At 43.6% G+C, this 17,639-nt stretch overlaps 1 protein-coding gene across 5 annotated transcripts in view; it reads left to right on the top strand.

The window, feature by feature from the left end:
• Nucleotides 1-17,639, top strand: part of SATB2 (SATB homeobox 2) — a 140,761-nt gene that overhangs the window by 110,764 nt on the left and 12,358 nt on the right. For all 5 annotated transcript variants that reach the window (XM_076342311.1, XM_076342314.1, XM_076342312.1 and 2 more), the window contains one exon: nucleotides 4,148-4,345. In XM_076342311.1, coding sequence (XP_076198426.1) covers nucleotides 4,148-4,345 — 198 coding nt within the window. The remainder of the gene's footprint in view (nucleotides 1-4,147; nucleotides 4,346-17,639) is intronic.

The following is a 17,639-nucleotide window of genomic DNA, read 5'->3' as shown; positions in this document are numbered from 1 at the left end:
TGACACTGGCGCGTATCAAACTGCCCCGGTAACTCTGTGGCAGTCAAGGGGGCTGTTTGTGCAGTGGAGCGAGACTTGCGATGGGCAGAGGAGGAAGGATCAGAAACACAGCGAATCATGGATCTGAGGAAGGATGTGTTAGTTATTAGATTTTCAGAATACGTTCACAGAAGTTGGATTTACTTGTAATGCAGTGAGCTCAGATGTTGTGGATGAGTGGGGGAAAAGGTGGTGAGATAGCGTCTCCTTCTTCACTTTTCCTTCTTCATGCCGATAAATGTAGCTATAGATGAAAATTCACTGTGAATGGCTGTAGTTCCAAGAATGTCTGCATGTTAGCATTTCCTAAATGAAATAATTCTCCTGGAAAGCTCTGTGTAACATACACAGACTCAAAGAAATAAATAAAAGAAAATAAAAAAAACTGCAACCAAAAAACCCTAAGTTGAGATTTTTAACAGAAAAAGGAGATTTGCATATTAATAATTCATGAGTTCTCATTGAACATGCACGAAGAAACGGTGCTATTCAATAGAGAATACTGTCATCTGTCACTGTTTTATTTGACATTTACACTTCTTTTTTTTTTTTGCCTGGTACTGCAAAACTTTCTTGGATGGCGTGCTAAGATTATTTAAATAAATAATTTAAAAAATCCAATGCAGACTTTTCATCTGTGCATGGGGAAGGCGGTTACTTGCAATCATAAAGAATGTGTGAGTAAACTGCAGCTCTGTGTTTTCTCACGTATTAGCCGAAGCTATCGCCTAATAAGCAGCCCCATAGATGGATAGATAGGGTCTTGAATGGATGGGCGAGAGAATGAACGCTTGAATAAATAAAGGGAAGGATAGGAAAAGAGCAATGAAAGGACAGATTTGATGCAGATAAGTGTACACATGCACACAGTGGGTACGCATGTGTGTGTGGGGGGGTGAGCGAATGATGGCTGTTGTGAAGAAAGCTGCCACAAATACATTGCCGTTGCCGATGCAAAAATAAATATTTATAAATGGCGTTGGGGGAGATCCAGTCCAGCACAATGTGAGAGAAGACAGGGCATTTAGCACAATAACAGTTCAGAGTTAGGCGCACCTTGCAATTTCTTGCTAATATTAGGCTCTTTCTGCTCTGTAGGTTAGTTATTATTTATAAAAATCACAGAACCAGCTGATACATTCATAAGCTAATTATTGTAGCAGCTGGGTACACATGGTGCAATATGTCTGAGGCTGTGAAGTATCACAGATTTCTTGGGGCCTGCTGTGGTGGGGGGTGTGCTGTTGAAGGCTAGATCCCTTAATCTGATCAGCCAAGCAAATACTTTGTGGGGAAACTGGATTAATATCTCTCTAAATACCACGGATGTGCTTCACCTTCAGAACCAGGCTCCTTTAAACGTGCCATTAGCTTATCTCCTTTGGGGAATGGAGAAGTTCTCAGGTGTCCTCAGGATGGCGGGGTCTTTGCCTGGTGCCTCCCTTTGCCAGAAATTAATTTGGTTTGCTCATGTCTGCACACATGGTCACACTGCAGTCTAATCTTTTCCCTAATAGCTCCAAGGTCAGGACCTCGCATGTTGCCAGGCAAATTGAGCGCTATCCTTCTTAAAGACTAATGGCAGCGAGTGCCTAGTCCATAATGAGGCCTGTAGTGTTGCTCTAAGTGATTGTAATGAGTGCTGATTATAACGGGACAGATAAATCAAAATGCAGCAGTTGCTGTCGGGCTAGCCGATCCAACTTCAGGAAGGGGAGGTGGCCCTGCCGAGCCATCCCCGGGCTTTGCCGGAGTCGGGCACAGCGCAGCGCCTCGCAGCCCTCGGGAGAGCCTCAGGAGCCGTCCTCCCCCGGGCCTGCCCCGCGTGGGGTCCAGCTCCACCAGGTGCAGGGTTTTGCGTGTATTTACTGTTAAACGATTGGTCTTCGTGCTGCAGCATCCCTAAGGAGATGTTAAACATACCTGCTTGAAACATTTGAAAGAGTTCAGTTGGAGACTTATTCAGATCACCAAAACCAGGGAGAAACGGGAGCTTATTTTTTCCACAGATGGTTTATTTTCCATTTCAAAAATTATTTCCTTTGTATGGAGGAACCCCTGAGAAAACACAGTGGAGCTGGGAGATTTTCTTCCTGTCTTTTCTCTAAAAGAGAGAAAGTTTTGGGGGATTTCTGAGCGGAGGAAAGGGAAAGAGGAGAACTGAGGGCAAGGGATGTGGCCAAACCACATTAAAATGCAGACATCACCTGGCTGAGAGATTACCCAAATACCAGTCAAAATACTTTGAAAATATAGTACAGGGTTTTTTTTTTCCTAAGTAAATGATGAGATATCTTGTTTTCATCCTTGCCCCCCCCCCAACCCTCCTAGTTTATTGCAAGAAAAGATCAGGTCTGCACAAATGTGGCCTCTCACTTGTAAAAACAAGGCAGTGTTGTGTTACAGATTAGTTTATAAATCCCTGGTGGCTTCACAGTTCAGTGCCTACAGCTGCTGCAGATGGGCCTGGGTTTTTGTCTCTTCGCTGTGCTGCAGCCGGCAGTTGAAGGAGAAAATGGAATGATCAGGTTATTAACATGTAGGCCGTGAGGAAGAGGCTGCACAATGAGAACAGCTGGTGTTGCTGTCTTGGCTGATGCAGCGGAGATAATCAAATCTTGCCTTTTTTGGGGGGGTGAAGGCAGAAGACACAGTGGAGAGTAAGACAAACAACGGCTTACGATATTATATACGGGGTTTAGAGTGCACGATAGAAGTTGTCAATGGCTTACAAGTTGTTACACAAAAAAGCAATACCAAAAAACCCCCACATGGGCCGGTAATGAACCTGGCTGATCAGTTTGCTCTAGTTGCTGTTTGGAAAAATACAGTTTTGGCTACTTCTCGTACCGAACATTTTTAACATTGATCAAGCTATCTTTTAGGTATTGCAAGGTGCCTGTCAAAATGGTGTCAAAATGCTGAGTTGTAGCTCAAAAATGATGGGTTATAAAGCTACTAGGTAAAATATTTTGACAGGAGTCAGTAAGGGCGTTGACAGCATCCTCAGCATTATCTTCTCATATTCTGTCATTTGCATTGCATCTCCTTGCGCGCAGGCGGGGCCGGCTGCTGGCAGGCAGGATGGGGCTGGCTGTCCCCTCCCCGGGCAGGTGCAGCAACAGCCACCATCCCTTGTTAACCTGCTGAGGATGCCAGGTCACCGCCACACATGCTCAACACACGCTTGTGCGTCCTCACCTTAACAGCTGTTGCCATTGTGCTCTCTGGTTGGCTTTGTGTTTTAGAGTGGTTTCCTCTTCCTGAAGCACTGGTGCTTTCCCCTCCAGGGGTCTGAGCTCTCAGCTCCTGTGGAGAGGTCCTACAGGACTTCATACAGTGGTAACTTTTTGAAGGCATTTCAAACTAGCTTTAAAACAATATAGCAGGAATAAAATCTACTATTATTATGATCTGTAGTTGGGTTTAGAACAACCTCCTCCACCTAGTATCTTGATCTGTCTAGTAACTTCTGCAGGACCCTGTTTGCTGCTTTCATGCTAAATATTAGAGGATTCCCTTTCTGTGAAGTTACATCTTCTAAGTGACCATTTGATTATTTAAAGCTGTCAAATGTTAGTGGGGTTCAGAACTGGGGGAGTCAATAAAACATAGTGACAGCAGATCAGAGGTCTTTACTTGATAGTTTCTTCTTCTAAACATTTTCAGTAGTGGTTGAATTTCTGGTCCTGCAGCTGCAACCCTTAGCATGAAGGTTGTTAGCAAGTCTCAGGGGTTATGTCTCCTTTTCTCTTGCTTGGATGGAGAAATAAAGGGGCTCTGAAGTGGAAGTGGAGGTGCACCTTTATTTCAACTCTGGTTTTCTACAGGAAAAATATTTATATCCGAGCATTTTAAACATGCTCGGGGGCAAGACGCTGTGCTTCCTGGTTCCTGTTAAGCACTGCTGGTTGTGTCTGTTTCTCCAACTTGCAGGAAATATATCAAGGATTTGTCGAGACCAAAAGGCAGCTGAGGGTAGGGGGTGTTCTGTGTGAGATGAGACCAGCGAAACTTGCAGCACAGAGCTTTAAGTCTAGCTGACGTTCCACTCACATCTGGTTCCTCGGTGCTCAGTGAATTACCTGTGCTGACCCTACCGTTGCAGGGCTGGCTGTGTGAGCTGCTTCGCTGGAAAGAAAACCCAAGTCCGGAAAACCGCACCCTTTGGGAGAACCTCTGCACCATTCGCCGCTTCCTGAACCTTCCCCAGCATGAGAGGGATGTGATCTATGAGGAAGAGTCCAGACATCACCACAGTGAGCGTATGCAGCATGTTGTCCAGCTCACTCCTGAGCCTGTGCAGGTCAGAGCGCTAACTTCCTTCTCAGGGTGTCTGTGGGGGGGAACAGCTGTCAGAGGTAGAGAGAAGCAACTGGTTCCAGCTTCCTTCTGCTTTGCAGGTTGAGACACACCAGTTTTCATCTGTCTGTAGGGCCACATGCAAGCCACAGCTCTCGGGTTCAGAGCTCACTGTGTGTATGTTGCAGCATGTGTGTGAGTGTGTGCAGGTTTGTGTTGGTGGTTGAAGAGAAGGGATGTGACAATCCATGCCACCGATAACAGCAAGGTCAGTAGTAGTGATACTACGGAGCTCCCTTGGTGTCAGTAGTTGTGTTGTGACTGAAACACAATTTAGCTGTCTAAAGCTGCCGACATTTAGAGGAGTACAAACGTGTTCCACAGCAACAGCAAGAAGTGTGCAGTTATTTAGGAAGCAGAACAGGAGTGGGGACTTGGTCACTCGCTCCTTCTCACAGAACCTAAGCACCCCTGATACCCACTCTCAAATGGTGGCCAACGGGCAACTGCAGCCATACATTTGCTTTTGTTCGAAGGAGCCAGATAACACTTCAGGAGAAGTAGGAGGGTAGGAGAGGAAGTTTGTCCATGCATGGGTAACACAGGGGTTTTGAAGAGTGTAACATGGAGAAGTGTTTTTATATTCAGTGAAACTTTTAAAAGTACTTCTAAAATGACCATGGTGAGTATTTTGCGAGGAACAGGCCTTCATTTCACAGCCTCCTCAGGATTGTTTTGCTCCTCTCTACAACCTTTGTGACTAGTATGAATTTTTGGTTTGTGCACCTTTGTTCTATCCTTGTCTCAGGTCTTAATAGTATGAGAAATAGATAGATACAAATATGCGTAGGGAAAATGAAGTGGAAATACTACAAGATTTTTCATCTTTGCAGTTCCAGCTTATGTGTATTCCTAATAACTAGTGATGCACGTCACAAACCCAAACATCTGCTGATGGTCAAGAGAGGCTCAGGAGGTGTTTTTTCAATCTAAAAAGCTGAGGTGATGCCTTCCACAGCAGACCAACCTTGTAGATTGCCACTGGCGCTTGGTGCCATTCACCTGATCCCATTGTGTGACCGCTCTCAGAGAGTCGTCTGTACTGCGTTTCTCTCTGATAATCTCACAGTTCCTCCTCCCACTTTTGCTCTCCCCTTTGTCATTTGATGGCGGCTTGCACTGCTTTGCTACTCTTGGTGTGAACCTTGACATTCAGCCTCTATTCTTTGTCGCTGCTCTTGTTCTGTACTGCTAGCACTGCTGCCAACTATTTAGTCACCTTTTTCCAAAGGCAGGAGGTTTTTCTGTCTTGTAGTCCTGCCCCTTCTGAAACATGTCGGTCTCACCTAGATTAATTATTGCCTAGTTCAGTCTCCTTTGTCTCTTCTGCTACCAACTTCCTTGCTTTCCATGCTGTCTTTGCCTGGAAGAAAAAATACGTTTCCTGAGGTTTGGATTCTCAGAACTATAAAGTAGGGGAAGTGCTCTAAGTAATTAACGTTGCAAGTTTTGTCTTCCGTGTTCCCAAAAGTTTGTGGGATCTTGGAGGCAAGGAGCTACAAAAGGGTAAAAGGCTGAGCTAACATGTGGGAAGATGACTAGACCTGTGTAGATTTGAACATATTAACCCAGTTCTGGTGCCCACAGAAAGTAGGAATATCCTCTAAGGGACAGTTTGAAGAAGAAGTTTCCCTGAGCTCTTGTTTGGTGACCTTGAGGATTAGCCTACTTTCCAAAGCCTTCTGCACATCACTTTTCTGCGTCGTGCAGATTGGCTCTTGTGAGTGACACGTTACACTGCATTGGAATGTGATGCATTTGTATTTGTCAGCAAGTTACAAAGCCATGGATTAATTATTTATTACAGTCAAAATATGAAAAATGAAGAAAAATAAGTGGAACCAGCTGGCAACTACATACAGCAAAACTCTGGAGACCCTGGTATACAGTTGATACAGTAGGCTTGTGTTTTGGGGGTGCTGCATTTTAAAGCTATGTTTGCCCATCCAAAAACCCCAGTAGGTTTCTGAGTGGCACGCAACCAGTGCAAGACACAGGAGGCTTGCTGTCCACCTGCTCCCTACTGTCAAAAGATACCCTGTACCAAACAATTTTGGGGTAGTTTTCAGTCTCTGGGACTTGAATTGTTTCAAGCAGCAAGGTTTGTTTTATGACTTTGCTTCAAGGGTCACTATTAGGTAATTAGCCATGAAGAATCAATGACAGCAGCCAGAGATGTAAAGCTGAGGTCCTCACACTTGCAGTCATTGGAGATTTTTTGACACTTTACATAAGGGTAGGGGTCTTGGGCCCCGCTCCTGGCTGAACTCCAGGCCAAGTAATTACATTCTGCCTATCTGAAATTCCCTCCGTAGTGTCAAGTGGGAAAGCAGTTCTCATTTCCTTCTCAAAGCGGTGGCGGGTGCAGAATGTCTGCCACGATGCCTGGCTGCATTTTAGCAGGGGGTGGAAACATCCAAGAGCTGCAGTCACCAACCTACTTTGCTTTGCAGGCTTTGCTAGTGAAAAGTGCACTGTAAGTCAAGCCCTTACCTGCAGCCTTGATGTCAAGATGACAATCCTTTGAAGAAGATACAAGTAGCAGCGCTGTGACTAACAGCAGGTGCAGTACTGTAACACCGAAGCAGGCAGGAGGCTCTTAGTTCTGCTTTCTCTCGCCGCCCACCCCATCTTTCTCTCTGCTCTGATGGATTTGATGTGTGTACGGTAACTTGTGTCTGATGCTTGAGCCTCCTGCTCCTCCAGCTGTGAGACTGGGAGAGTCTGAAAACAGGCTGCCCCATGCTGCTGCCAGAGCTCTCTGCCACCAGGATCGAGCCCTCTCTGGGCTGGGGATGCCCCTCCGTCATACTGAAGGATTTGGAAGAAACTTCTGGCTGTCATCACAAGAGGCACAACCAGGCAAAAGATAATGGATGGATAAAATTCAGCCTTTTCCCCCGTACGGCTTCTTGGAAATGGCAAAGATTTCATTGTGACGGGTTTTGTGTAGTTCACTGGCCGATTACAGGGTTGGGCACACCTTCAGTGAGGGAATCACCCCAAGGCTGGGTTTGGTTTCTGTCCTGTAACAGCAGGGTGTGCGCAGTGGGGCAGTTGTTGTAGTGCTATAGAAGATCAGCTGGACAGAATTTGGCTCTTGATGTTTAAGGGATTGTTGTTTCTTTTGTGGCAGGTTCTTGCCCTCTTTTCGGTATTATTAGCCTGTACCTCACTGTTTAGTTTTACATTCAGAGCTTTAAAAAGAAACATTGTCTTTTTTCCTCTATTCCATTAGATTTTTCCTGTCAGCCATATATTAATCCATTTAATCAAGTATTTTCCTGTTTCTGAAATAAAGAATGTCTATAGTGGAAGCTCAGTGCACAAGAAATCCCTGCACACTTGATTTGTTTGTTATTGTGCTGAGGAGTCATAAAACGTGAGCCCTGTGGAGCTCTGTGACATGGCTGTGTTCTCTGGCAGCATCGGGTGTGACCATATGGACGTGCCAGAGCATGGATTTTCCTTCACATGCTGGTTGCAGAGCATCCACGCTACACCTACATGTTGCTGTACGTGCAGGCTGAGCTTGCCACAGCCGCTCGCTTGGTTTTTAAGGAAATTCAGGTGTGCACTAAGTGACTCTCTCTCCCCCCGTTCTGTGCAATGTGGTGTAATCACAAAGTGCTGCTGTGGGACTAAGGAAAAGACCTGTGAGTTTGTTGCTAGCTGGATACCACAAGGACATCACCTCTGATTTACGGAGTGCCTGAGCCACAGGTTGCTGGAGGACGGGAGCGTGTGTTGGAAAGCATTATTATATTTTTGCCCTGTTCTCAGCCTCTTCCACCACCATCAGACGCAGGATCCTGGCTGGACCTTTGATCTGGCCTGGCCTGGCTCTTATGTAGATCTGTTGGACAGACTGCATGCAGAGTAGTCACTTTGCAGCAAGCAGTCCTCATGCTTCTGTGTTTAGCTTCCTACTCTGCAGAGGTGAGGGTACCCTGTCTTACTTTCCATCCCTCCCTAAATCGCACCGTTCCCGGGCTGTTCGCTGGCATTGGACCTTTCTGGAGTGTTAATGCTGAGAAGTGCCTACAGCCGCTTCCCATTGCCAACCAGGGATTCGGGGATTCGGTGTTTGTTACAGATGTGCTGGGACACAGTAAATCTAATTTCTCTCCCTTCTCCCACTATTCGTCTGCTGTGTCCAAGGTGACTACTCCAGAGAATAACCATCTTGCCTGGCACTTTAATATAGTGCTAATTCATTGTTAATTGCTGGGGCAGAGAAACCTGACTCAGTTGGGAAAACGATGAATCAAGCTGTTGTCTCTGGAGTGTTGGGGTGGATAAGCTGGTTCTCTGGAGTAATGAGCCACCGCTGCAGCAAAGTACCTACTATTCAGAGAGCAGGGAAACCTTGCCTTTCATTTTCTACATAGCTGACAGATAGATCTGCTGAAGCTGGTAGGTACATATTGATTTAAGAGCAGTCAAATGTTGACTTTAGAGAAACAGGAATGGTTTTCACATGCTTTCTGATACACTGTTGCTTTTGTCACTTTTTAAAAAATTATGTCCCTCTGCCCTTTTTTTCTCAGAGGCTTTGATTTAGACAAATCTGGCAATTTATAATAGTTCAGATCTTAAATCATGGAGGAACATTAGTAAATAAAAGAAGGCATAGTAGAAAGCTGTAGGAAAGCTCTTTTGTATTGTGTGTTCACTGCAAACATTGTGGTCTCTCTTTAAATATGTGGAAAATAACATACCACAGAAGTAAATTAAATACTAATTTTGTGATTTTGTGAGGGGTGGAAGGGAACAAATATTTTAGAAATGACAATGAAATACAAAACAGCAGAACATAGAGCCCTCGTAAAAATGGGTCAAGGCAAGTGGCAATGGCAATCCAATGAAACTAATTTCATATTCTCTTTCTAGAAGTAATAAAGAGGGGAATGAACACCACAGTAGTGCTTTCTAATGAAATATCTGATTCTAAACAATGTCTTAGAGTTCAGGGGTCACACAACGCATAGCATGCAGATGGAAAAAACAGTGAGACTTAAAATTTTTTTTCTTAAAAATAAAATTAATTAATAATAGTTAGGCAATCATAGATGATGAGTGAAGCAAAACTGTTATTCCATAGGGGAACATGGTGTGCTTAATGATCTATAGGACGATGTGCACAGTGAGTTTTTCCTGTGTTTGTGTGGGTTACAGCAGGGGTTTTTGCATACTGGAAATCAGGACTGAGTTGTCTGGGAGACTTGGACAAAAACTACTTTCCCAAACCATGCTAGCTCTCTGACTTTGGTGCTTACTGTTTTATCTAGACAATTTTTTTTGTGGGAATGGTGTGCTTTGTGATTCATTCTTAACGGCTGCGCCCTGATAATTTTGCTTTTTGATCATTTCTCTGCACCCAGAAGACAAGACCATAGATGGATACCCACTGCTTTTTGATTCCACCAGCTCCTTATTCCATGGCTGGTTATGATGTCTGCTCAGACAGGGGTGGTCAAGACTGGTGAGACAACTTGTACTCAACAAGCCCAGATGGACTTCTAGAGATATTTGTATCACAGGTTTATTCATTCCACTCAGAAAGCTCAGAGCTTTGGTTTGGGTGGGTTGGAGCTGGAATATCTATTTTGTCTTTGATTTAGAACTACAGGGGGAAATGCATATCAGAAAGAGATCTGTGAATTTTGTGAGTAGAGAATATCTGTCTTCCTCAGTTATTACGTTATCTGGAGTTCCATTGTCTCTCTCTCATCAAAATTAGACAACAACAGTCAATTTCAGTATCTCCTTTCAATCTAAACCATTCAAAAACCACTGAAAAAAATGTCAAACTGTGCCACTTCTATTTCTGTGCAGTATTAAAGCTGAAGGCAATATATATTGCAAATGCCACTTATTGTGCATTTATCTCTGTCGTGTGTGTGTCTGCTTTTGGGTGGGGGTAAGAGACTCTCTTTGAAGAAAGCAGTACATGCAAAACTCTCAGAGGGCTTCCACCTCTGAACTGTGTTCTCATACTGCTCCGGTACCCACACCCTGCAGCCAGACATGCTGCGTTTTGGAACAAAAGCTGTGGCTGTGCGCTCTGGTTTTCCATCCTTTTGGTGCACACCATTTTCCTGACGGGCCACAGTAGCTCAGGAGCCTTGCATGAGGTTTGACAAAGGCAACAGGAGCACATATCAGACAACGAACCCCTTACATCCAACTCTGAGGTGTCCAATAAAGCTTCTTGTGATTGATAGTTATCACAATTGCACTGGAAATCCGCTGAGCTTTGACTGCTATAGCCAAACATGCCTACTGTGCCTTCTCAGCTGTTTCTGTTTAGTGTGGATATCTAACGTGGCTGAAAAGTGCTGCTGATTTTTATTAACTTTAAGCCTGCAATTCCCCTTGAAATGATAGTGGGGAGTGTACTTGCAATTAAAGCAAAACTGCTTCTGTTCTGAAATTAGTTTAGGTTTAGTACTATTCCATTTAACCCTAGAAATGGGAGATCAAGTAAAGTGGATAGTTTTGGGTTTTTTCTGAGGTGGCAAGTTTAGTCTTGTCAAAGTAGTACATCCTTTCCATATTTGTTCAGACTCCTGGAACTGTGAGGCCACCTCAGTGCCACCTGCTCTGGGACAGCTTTCATTTGATCCAGGATCAACCGAAGACAGGGCAGGAATGAGGTGGGACTCTTAAGCAAGGGAGCCCTGAGGGCATGGCAGGTGTTTTTCTTCACCAGCTTCTTACAATGAAGACGACTGTGAGGGTACTGACACCACGGTGGAGGTAAAGGTTGTTCCTGGGGCTGAGGACGCGTGCGCTGTCATGCAGGACGTGCTCCCCTGTTCGAGGCAGAGGCGGTTCTGCCCAGATGGCGGCTTGTGCAAGGCTGCCCCAGAGCAGCTCTGCTCAGGCTGCCCCGGCTCCTGCTGGGGGATGCTCCAGGGAGAAACTCCGCTTAAAATCTGAATGTGCAGATTTAGCACTGCGGAGACTTGGCAGTAATCGGCAGGGTGGTGGTTTGTGTTGATGTTGCTCTGACAGGTCGTCTTTTTAGCAAATGACATCACTGTAGCTCTGGCCCCTGTCGTCTCACCCTTTTGCCTTTCACACACAATTTGACCAGATTTAGCCCTCATTTCTTCCAGTCCTGGCCCTCTCATAAATGCTAAGCTGCCAGCGTTGTAAGGAGTCGTAGTAGGTTGAGGATGAGCAAACATCTAGAGCGAGATTACTAAATAAAGCTCTTTAAATTCACATAACCTTTGAAGCTTGCCGGCTGGCAGCAGGCAAATCTTGAAGGCTGAAAAGACACTAGATGAGCCTCTGTTCCATTTACGTTTGAAAATTTTTGCAGTTAAAAGTGTTGCTCTTTTTAATTTCATTTTAATGCTCCCTAAATACTCCCTGTCCCTCACACTTGTACATAAATGATAATATCAGGCTTTAGAGATGTGTAAATTTTTATAGGCTACTGGCCTTATGGAACATTTTGTTCTCGGGCTCCTTACAGAAATCTTAGGATAAAGTTAGAGCCCTGGATCATTGCAGCTGGCCTTTCTGTGCAGATAGGCAATTGTAAAAATTACATGGGGAGGGAAACAAGATTGTATTGTGCTACCAGAGCACAGGGACTGCTTGTCCCCCAGAGATCTCCGAGAGCGAGCGAGATGCTCTTCCTCCCATGTTGCACGGCATCCCCCAAGGAAATTGTGCAGCTTCTGGGCAGTGCTGGGAGTTAGGCTATCACAGAGCAGGACATAGATGCTCGGTCTCCTTGCCCTGGGCCAGTCTTTTTGGAAATTCATTGGTGTGGACTTTTCTTTTTTCTTCTTTTTTTTTTTTCTTTTTTTTCCCCTGAATGGTTGTAAATACTCAGAGACTGTAATATGGGCAGGGATATGTTTTTTTCAGGGTTAGTATGCTGTGTATGTTGTTCCATGTTTGTATGGACTTCTACAGGAATTGCAGATTGAAACGGGAAATGTTTTTGTGTGTATGCACTATTCTCACACATCAAGTATCCAGAAGTACAGTAGCACATATTTTTTCTCACAGTCATCTATGCTTACAGTGTTTCAAAGAATATTCCAAAATATCTTGGCACAGACAAAGTGAAGCTGTTTGCAAGATCCCTAGCTGTGGAACAACAAAGGCTACATTCTCAACACACATCACACATGACTTTTATTAAAGTCTTAAACAAAAATCAGACAATGTATTTAGAAAATTGAACTTCACCATTTATGATGCTACTCACATTGTGAAAGGAAGTAGGTATCCCCTTGTGCCTCCTTTCCAATGTCTTTTCCCCCAATTCTACTCACTTCTTCATGTTTCAAATTAGAAGGTAAAAATCTTATATTTAAGTACAAATAAAGACATTTTAAAACCAGTAATTTGGGACTAACTCGCATTGTGGTGCCTAACTTAAAAGGGACTTGCTGTTCAGAAACCAAGGCATACAAGCACATAAAAGGTGCCTCTGGTGGAACATTGAGAAGTTTGAAACTTCTAAAATCATTATTAATGTCTTACCATTACATATGGCAAAAAGGATGTGGTAAATCACAGAACGTATCCTGGATATTACAGACCCAGCCGTCTCATTAACTTTGTGTCAAAAAACATTCCTCGGTTTCCAGTTTGGATTAAATTTAGTTTTATGCTATTTGTACCATCATAGTACAAAATAATGTTGACACCCTTGAATTTTCTAGTTGCTTTTTCCTTAAATTTATGGTTTGGATCTCTACATTATGCTCTTACTAGGCCATGCCCATTTGATGTGCTGCACTTGAATCCAAGGCATGTGGGCAGGGAGGATTGTGAAGAGCCCTCTTCCTTCCTGCCACAAGTCCCATCACATGGATGTTGAGGAAGGCGAGCATGTTCTGCAGAAAGGCTTAATGCAGACCCATAGTTGTTAGGGGCTTTTATGAGAGTTGTGTGTCTAAGTCTTTTGGTTAGGTCTGGAAAACCTTGGTCTTCTCAATCTTGCTTGCAAAAAGCTTGGCAACCTAGATTTCTTTTTACTTCTTGGGATTCTGGTAATTTTTAGATTTGAAACATGCAGAGTATCGCAGAAGTCCCTTGTGCTACCACAGGATACAACGAGGAGTTGTATCCTGCCCATGACAAGTAAGAGCTGGCTCCTCTTTCCGTGCTGTGTTGAGGGAAGCTGCGGTAGCAACTGCAAATCCATCCAGTTGTAGCAGAAAGAAAGAGACACACTAAAATTCCAGGATTCAACAGGCCCCATAAAAAGATCTGTCTGGACAGCACTTCACTAGTTAAGTGCTAAGTTATTATTATTATTTATTATTTATTTCCTCTTCTATTTTTCCTCTTACTGAACAAGCAGGAAATATCTTTGTTCTTTCATCTTAGAAGTGAAATAAATGTATTCCCTGCAGCATTTGAAATTTTAATAATCCATAATAAATAAAATCATATCTAATAACATAACTGCTTTCAATTGGCAATGCGATCTCCTAGATGCATTGCAATGGCAGAAACATAAATAGTTGCAGCCTCTGAAAGCCTACTTCCTATTTGCTAAATATACTTGGCTTGCTTTAAATTCCTTTGTGTGCAGTCATTAATACAATCCTCTTTGACAGCATTTAATTAAAGTGCTTTTCTCTATTAAATTCATTAAAACTTTTTTTTTATATACAACTGTTTCCCAGACACTGAATGTTAAGGACCTGTAGGCCTCTCTTTAAATAACTTCTCTCTCCTTGTTGTAAATTGTTAATTAAATTTAACTTAGACTGTTTAAAGATGGCTTGGAAAAGAAAGCCAGATTTCACGATATGGTCTCAATCATGTCTGATTTTTTTTTTAACACAATTTTTTCCATGTAGTTATAGACTGCGTATTATATTGTTTATGAATGTTGCTGTACTTTCAGCTGGAACCAAGCAAAGAAATACCCTAAAAAGCTCATTTCCATCTCACTTCAAAAATTTCCATCTTTTTAGTGCAGTTTCTTAGCCTAAGAGTATTTGCATGGGGGAGTAAGGAGGGAGGAGCTGTTTAGTATTAATAGATTATTGACAGTTTAATGTCTTGGCACCTAGACAGCCCATAAGGTATAATAAACAGGAAGCTGTCTGATGTGAGCGCAGTCAATAGCGTATTCAATCAGAACCTTTCAGTTAATTGCTGGTTGACCTCAGAGATTTCCTTTAAGTGAAACTGTCCTTCGCTCAGATCTCATCTGGGTTTCAGGGTTTAATTTGAGAATGCCCTTTCCATATGGTAGCTTGTGCATGCGTTCCTGGCTGGATTTTTGCTTTGCTCCCATGCATGGCATTCCAAGAGCCAGCATCTGCCTGGAGCTTTGCAAAACACGTAGACATGCACTGCGTGTGTGCCACCCCTCCAAGGGCTGTGAGCATGGATGGGGATACACTGTGTAGCCGGCCTGCCAGTGGGCACCGGCACCACAGTTAAAGCAGGCAGGGTTGTAAACGGATGTCAGGGGTATTTTCAAAGCAGCTAAGCTGTTTCCCAGAGTGTTTTGGATAGAGTTAGGCACGGCTCTGGTGCCTGGGCAGGCACAGCGGCATTAACGAGACCTGATCCGGCCTCTGCAGATGAGGTGTGCCACAGCCCAACGTGGCTGCCCTGGCAGAGGGGTCGGCACCACTGCATCCATCCCACCCATGGGCACAGATTCCCCTGCTCATCTGCACAAGTGCAAACCAAGGCTCATTTGTATTTAGTTTCCCTAATTCCTGTACTTAGCCATTCTGATTTTTTCGGACTGCATATCTTGATGAGATTTAGATAAGCTACAAAGGCAAGCAGGCAGGAAACCACACGGGCAGTCCCTGACCCTGACTAACTGGAAACCATCTGCTTATTTGGGGAGGGAACCTCCATGGAAGTCTTTTCTAGCAAGTCTGCCACATTTGGGTTTTTCTTCCTTTCCCTCCAACTGTTGACTTTGAGCGTGTGTGTTTTCCTTAAGCGAGATCAGGGAGGGTCAGCTGCAGCAGCCCTCGTTTGCAGCAAACGGGTCTGGATTTCCCGATGGCAGCGAGTACTGCCCTATGAAGGAAATGCTTTTGTACCAGAGTGAGTTTAATGTACATTTCATTCAGTCAGGAGACCTTTTTTTGTCTCTAGATCTTGCAGTGATTGTGTCTTTTAGCCACTTACCATGCATTCAGACAGTGGTTTGCTGAATTATTACTTTTAATCTCTAATTTTTCCCTGGTTTTGATTCATTTCTGTGGTTGTCTTTGTCCCTCTATGTCAAACAAACTGCTTATGCCTTTTTAATGGCCTGATTAGCACTGCGGAAGCATTGCTGACTTGGAGTAATGTTATTCCTGGTGTTCCCTTGTTTAAATGGGATCAGGAGTAAGAATGCTGCATTGCTCTGGGATCCATTAAAGTCCAGTCCGGAGCCCTGGCTGAAGCAGGTTGTAAATTTTTTGGGTTCATGCGTGCTGGAAAGGTGAGGGGAAATAGTTTTGAGATGATGCTTCCTTTCCAGGAAGATTCAAGGATAAGAGAGGCTTGGAGACGTTCTTTCTGGAGAGAATGGAACAAAACCATGGCGAGATGGAACAGAACCAAGGAAGAAATCCCAAGATACGTGTGTGCCCCTGGGGCTATCAGCTGCAACACGCACGCTTCACTCCCAGGTGTCTCTGGCCGGAATATATTCGAAAGTACTTTCTGGTTTTCAGACTTACTGGCCAAGCTGCTAATCAGTATTACATAGACCAAAGGACTCCCACATGCAATAAAAATCATAAGCTTTATTGGATTTTGAGATAGGAAAGATTCACATCCAGCTCCTTTTATAAACTGCATTACATTTCATTCTTTCAGAGCTCCCTTCAGTACAACCCTTTGTAAATATGATGGTGAAGGAGGTAGGTGGGTAGATAGATAGATGGCTATGAGATGCTGTTCCTTGGGTGGTACAGCCTAGAGCTATAGAATTGCTTGAGCTGAGTTTAAGGGGTTGCTGACATTTCTGAAATACTGAAAGAAAAAAATACGTTGGTGCTTTTTAAGTTATTATTTTCAGTTAAAATTTAAAAAAAAAAAAGGTTTGCATCAGTTTAGAGCAACATAATGCTTTAAAGGAAAATAGCAAGAATTTGAAGAGCAAAAGTTGTTCTGAATAAAAGCAACCAGAATATGCTGTTTCATGCCTAAACAACTGCTTGAACTTTGTCAGAATATCCACCCCCCCCGCCACCGCAGGCAAACAGCTTGGCAAAGTAGACTTTATTTAGGCAATACTTTGATGCCACTCAGTCGACACGTGTGACCAAAAGAAAGATTTTTGACTGAAAAATGCCACACAATTCTAATCTTAATGAAGCAAAGAATGGTGTTTTGCATTTCTAGCAAAAGCCTGGGGCTCCTTGCACACAGATCTACACAAGCTGCAGCCTTGTGTTAAGTGTGAGCTTACCCCTGCGATTATGTGTGTGTAGCCAGCCACGGGCTGAGCGGTCCACAGAGCTCCCCACAGCAGGCAGCGGCAAAGCCAGGGATGGACCCCAGGGCCGTAACAGTGTCATCCTCTGCTTTGTTCTAATACTGCCTCGCTGGCCATATATTAAACCATTTTATTAAAAATGAACAGCTGCATATTTTCCCCAACTGCGTATTTTCTAGTACTGTGAATATAAACTGCAGGTGCTGTTTACTTTCCATAAAGCCTTTTTCTTCCAGCATCCAGAACCTATAAAATAGGTACAGGTCAGAGTAGTGAGACATGGAGAGCGGTAACACCAGCGTAGCTTCCTCAGTCTTCCGTATGTGTCCACCTTTTCCAGAGTGTAATCAGGAAGACAAAGGATTTCAGATCTAATTCTCCGAGGCCTCCTGTCCTCAGTGCCCTAATCTGTGCGGGAGACTGTACTTTGGTCATTTGATTTTTATTTACCCAGTTTCAAGCTAAGGGTATAATAAAGCACATTATGCCAGTTGCGTGTGTGGTAATGCTGGATATTTTGCCTTTTACCATGGTAGTTGATTATAATGCACTTTTTAAGACTTGCTTTCTAAAAAAAGGAATATTTATACTTTTATGTGTTTGATTCACACAGTATAGTTTGCTCAAGTCCTGTTATTAAGTGCATTGGTGGTTACGTCTAGAAAGCAAAAAACATGCTGAGTAGTGTTTTATCAGCACAAATCTACTATTTTCACTAACCATAACAGTCAGGTTCTTCTGACTTCTAACTGCCCCCATTGTAAAAATTAGCAGTACAGTTGGGTAT

This window comes from Aptenodytes patagonicus, chromosome 6, assembly GCF_965638725.1.
Source record: "Aptenodytes patagonicus chromosome 6, bAptPat1.pri.cur, whole genome shotgun sequence".
Lineage (NCBI taxonomy): Eukaryota > Metazoa > Chordata > Aves > Sphenisciformes > Spheniscidae > Aptenodytes > Aptenodytes patagonicus.
The sequence above is the reverse complement of the archived record's forward strand: the minus strand, read 5'-3'. Positions and strand labels throughout refer to the sequence as shown.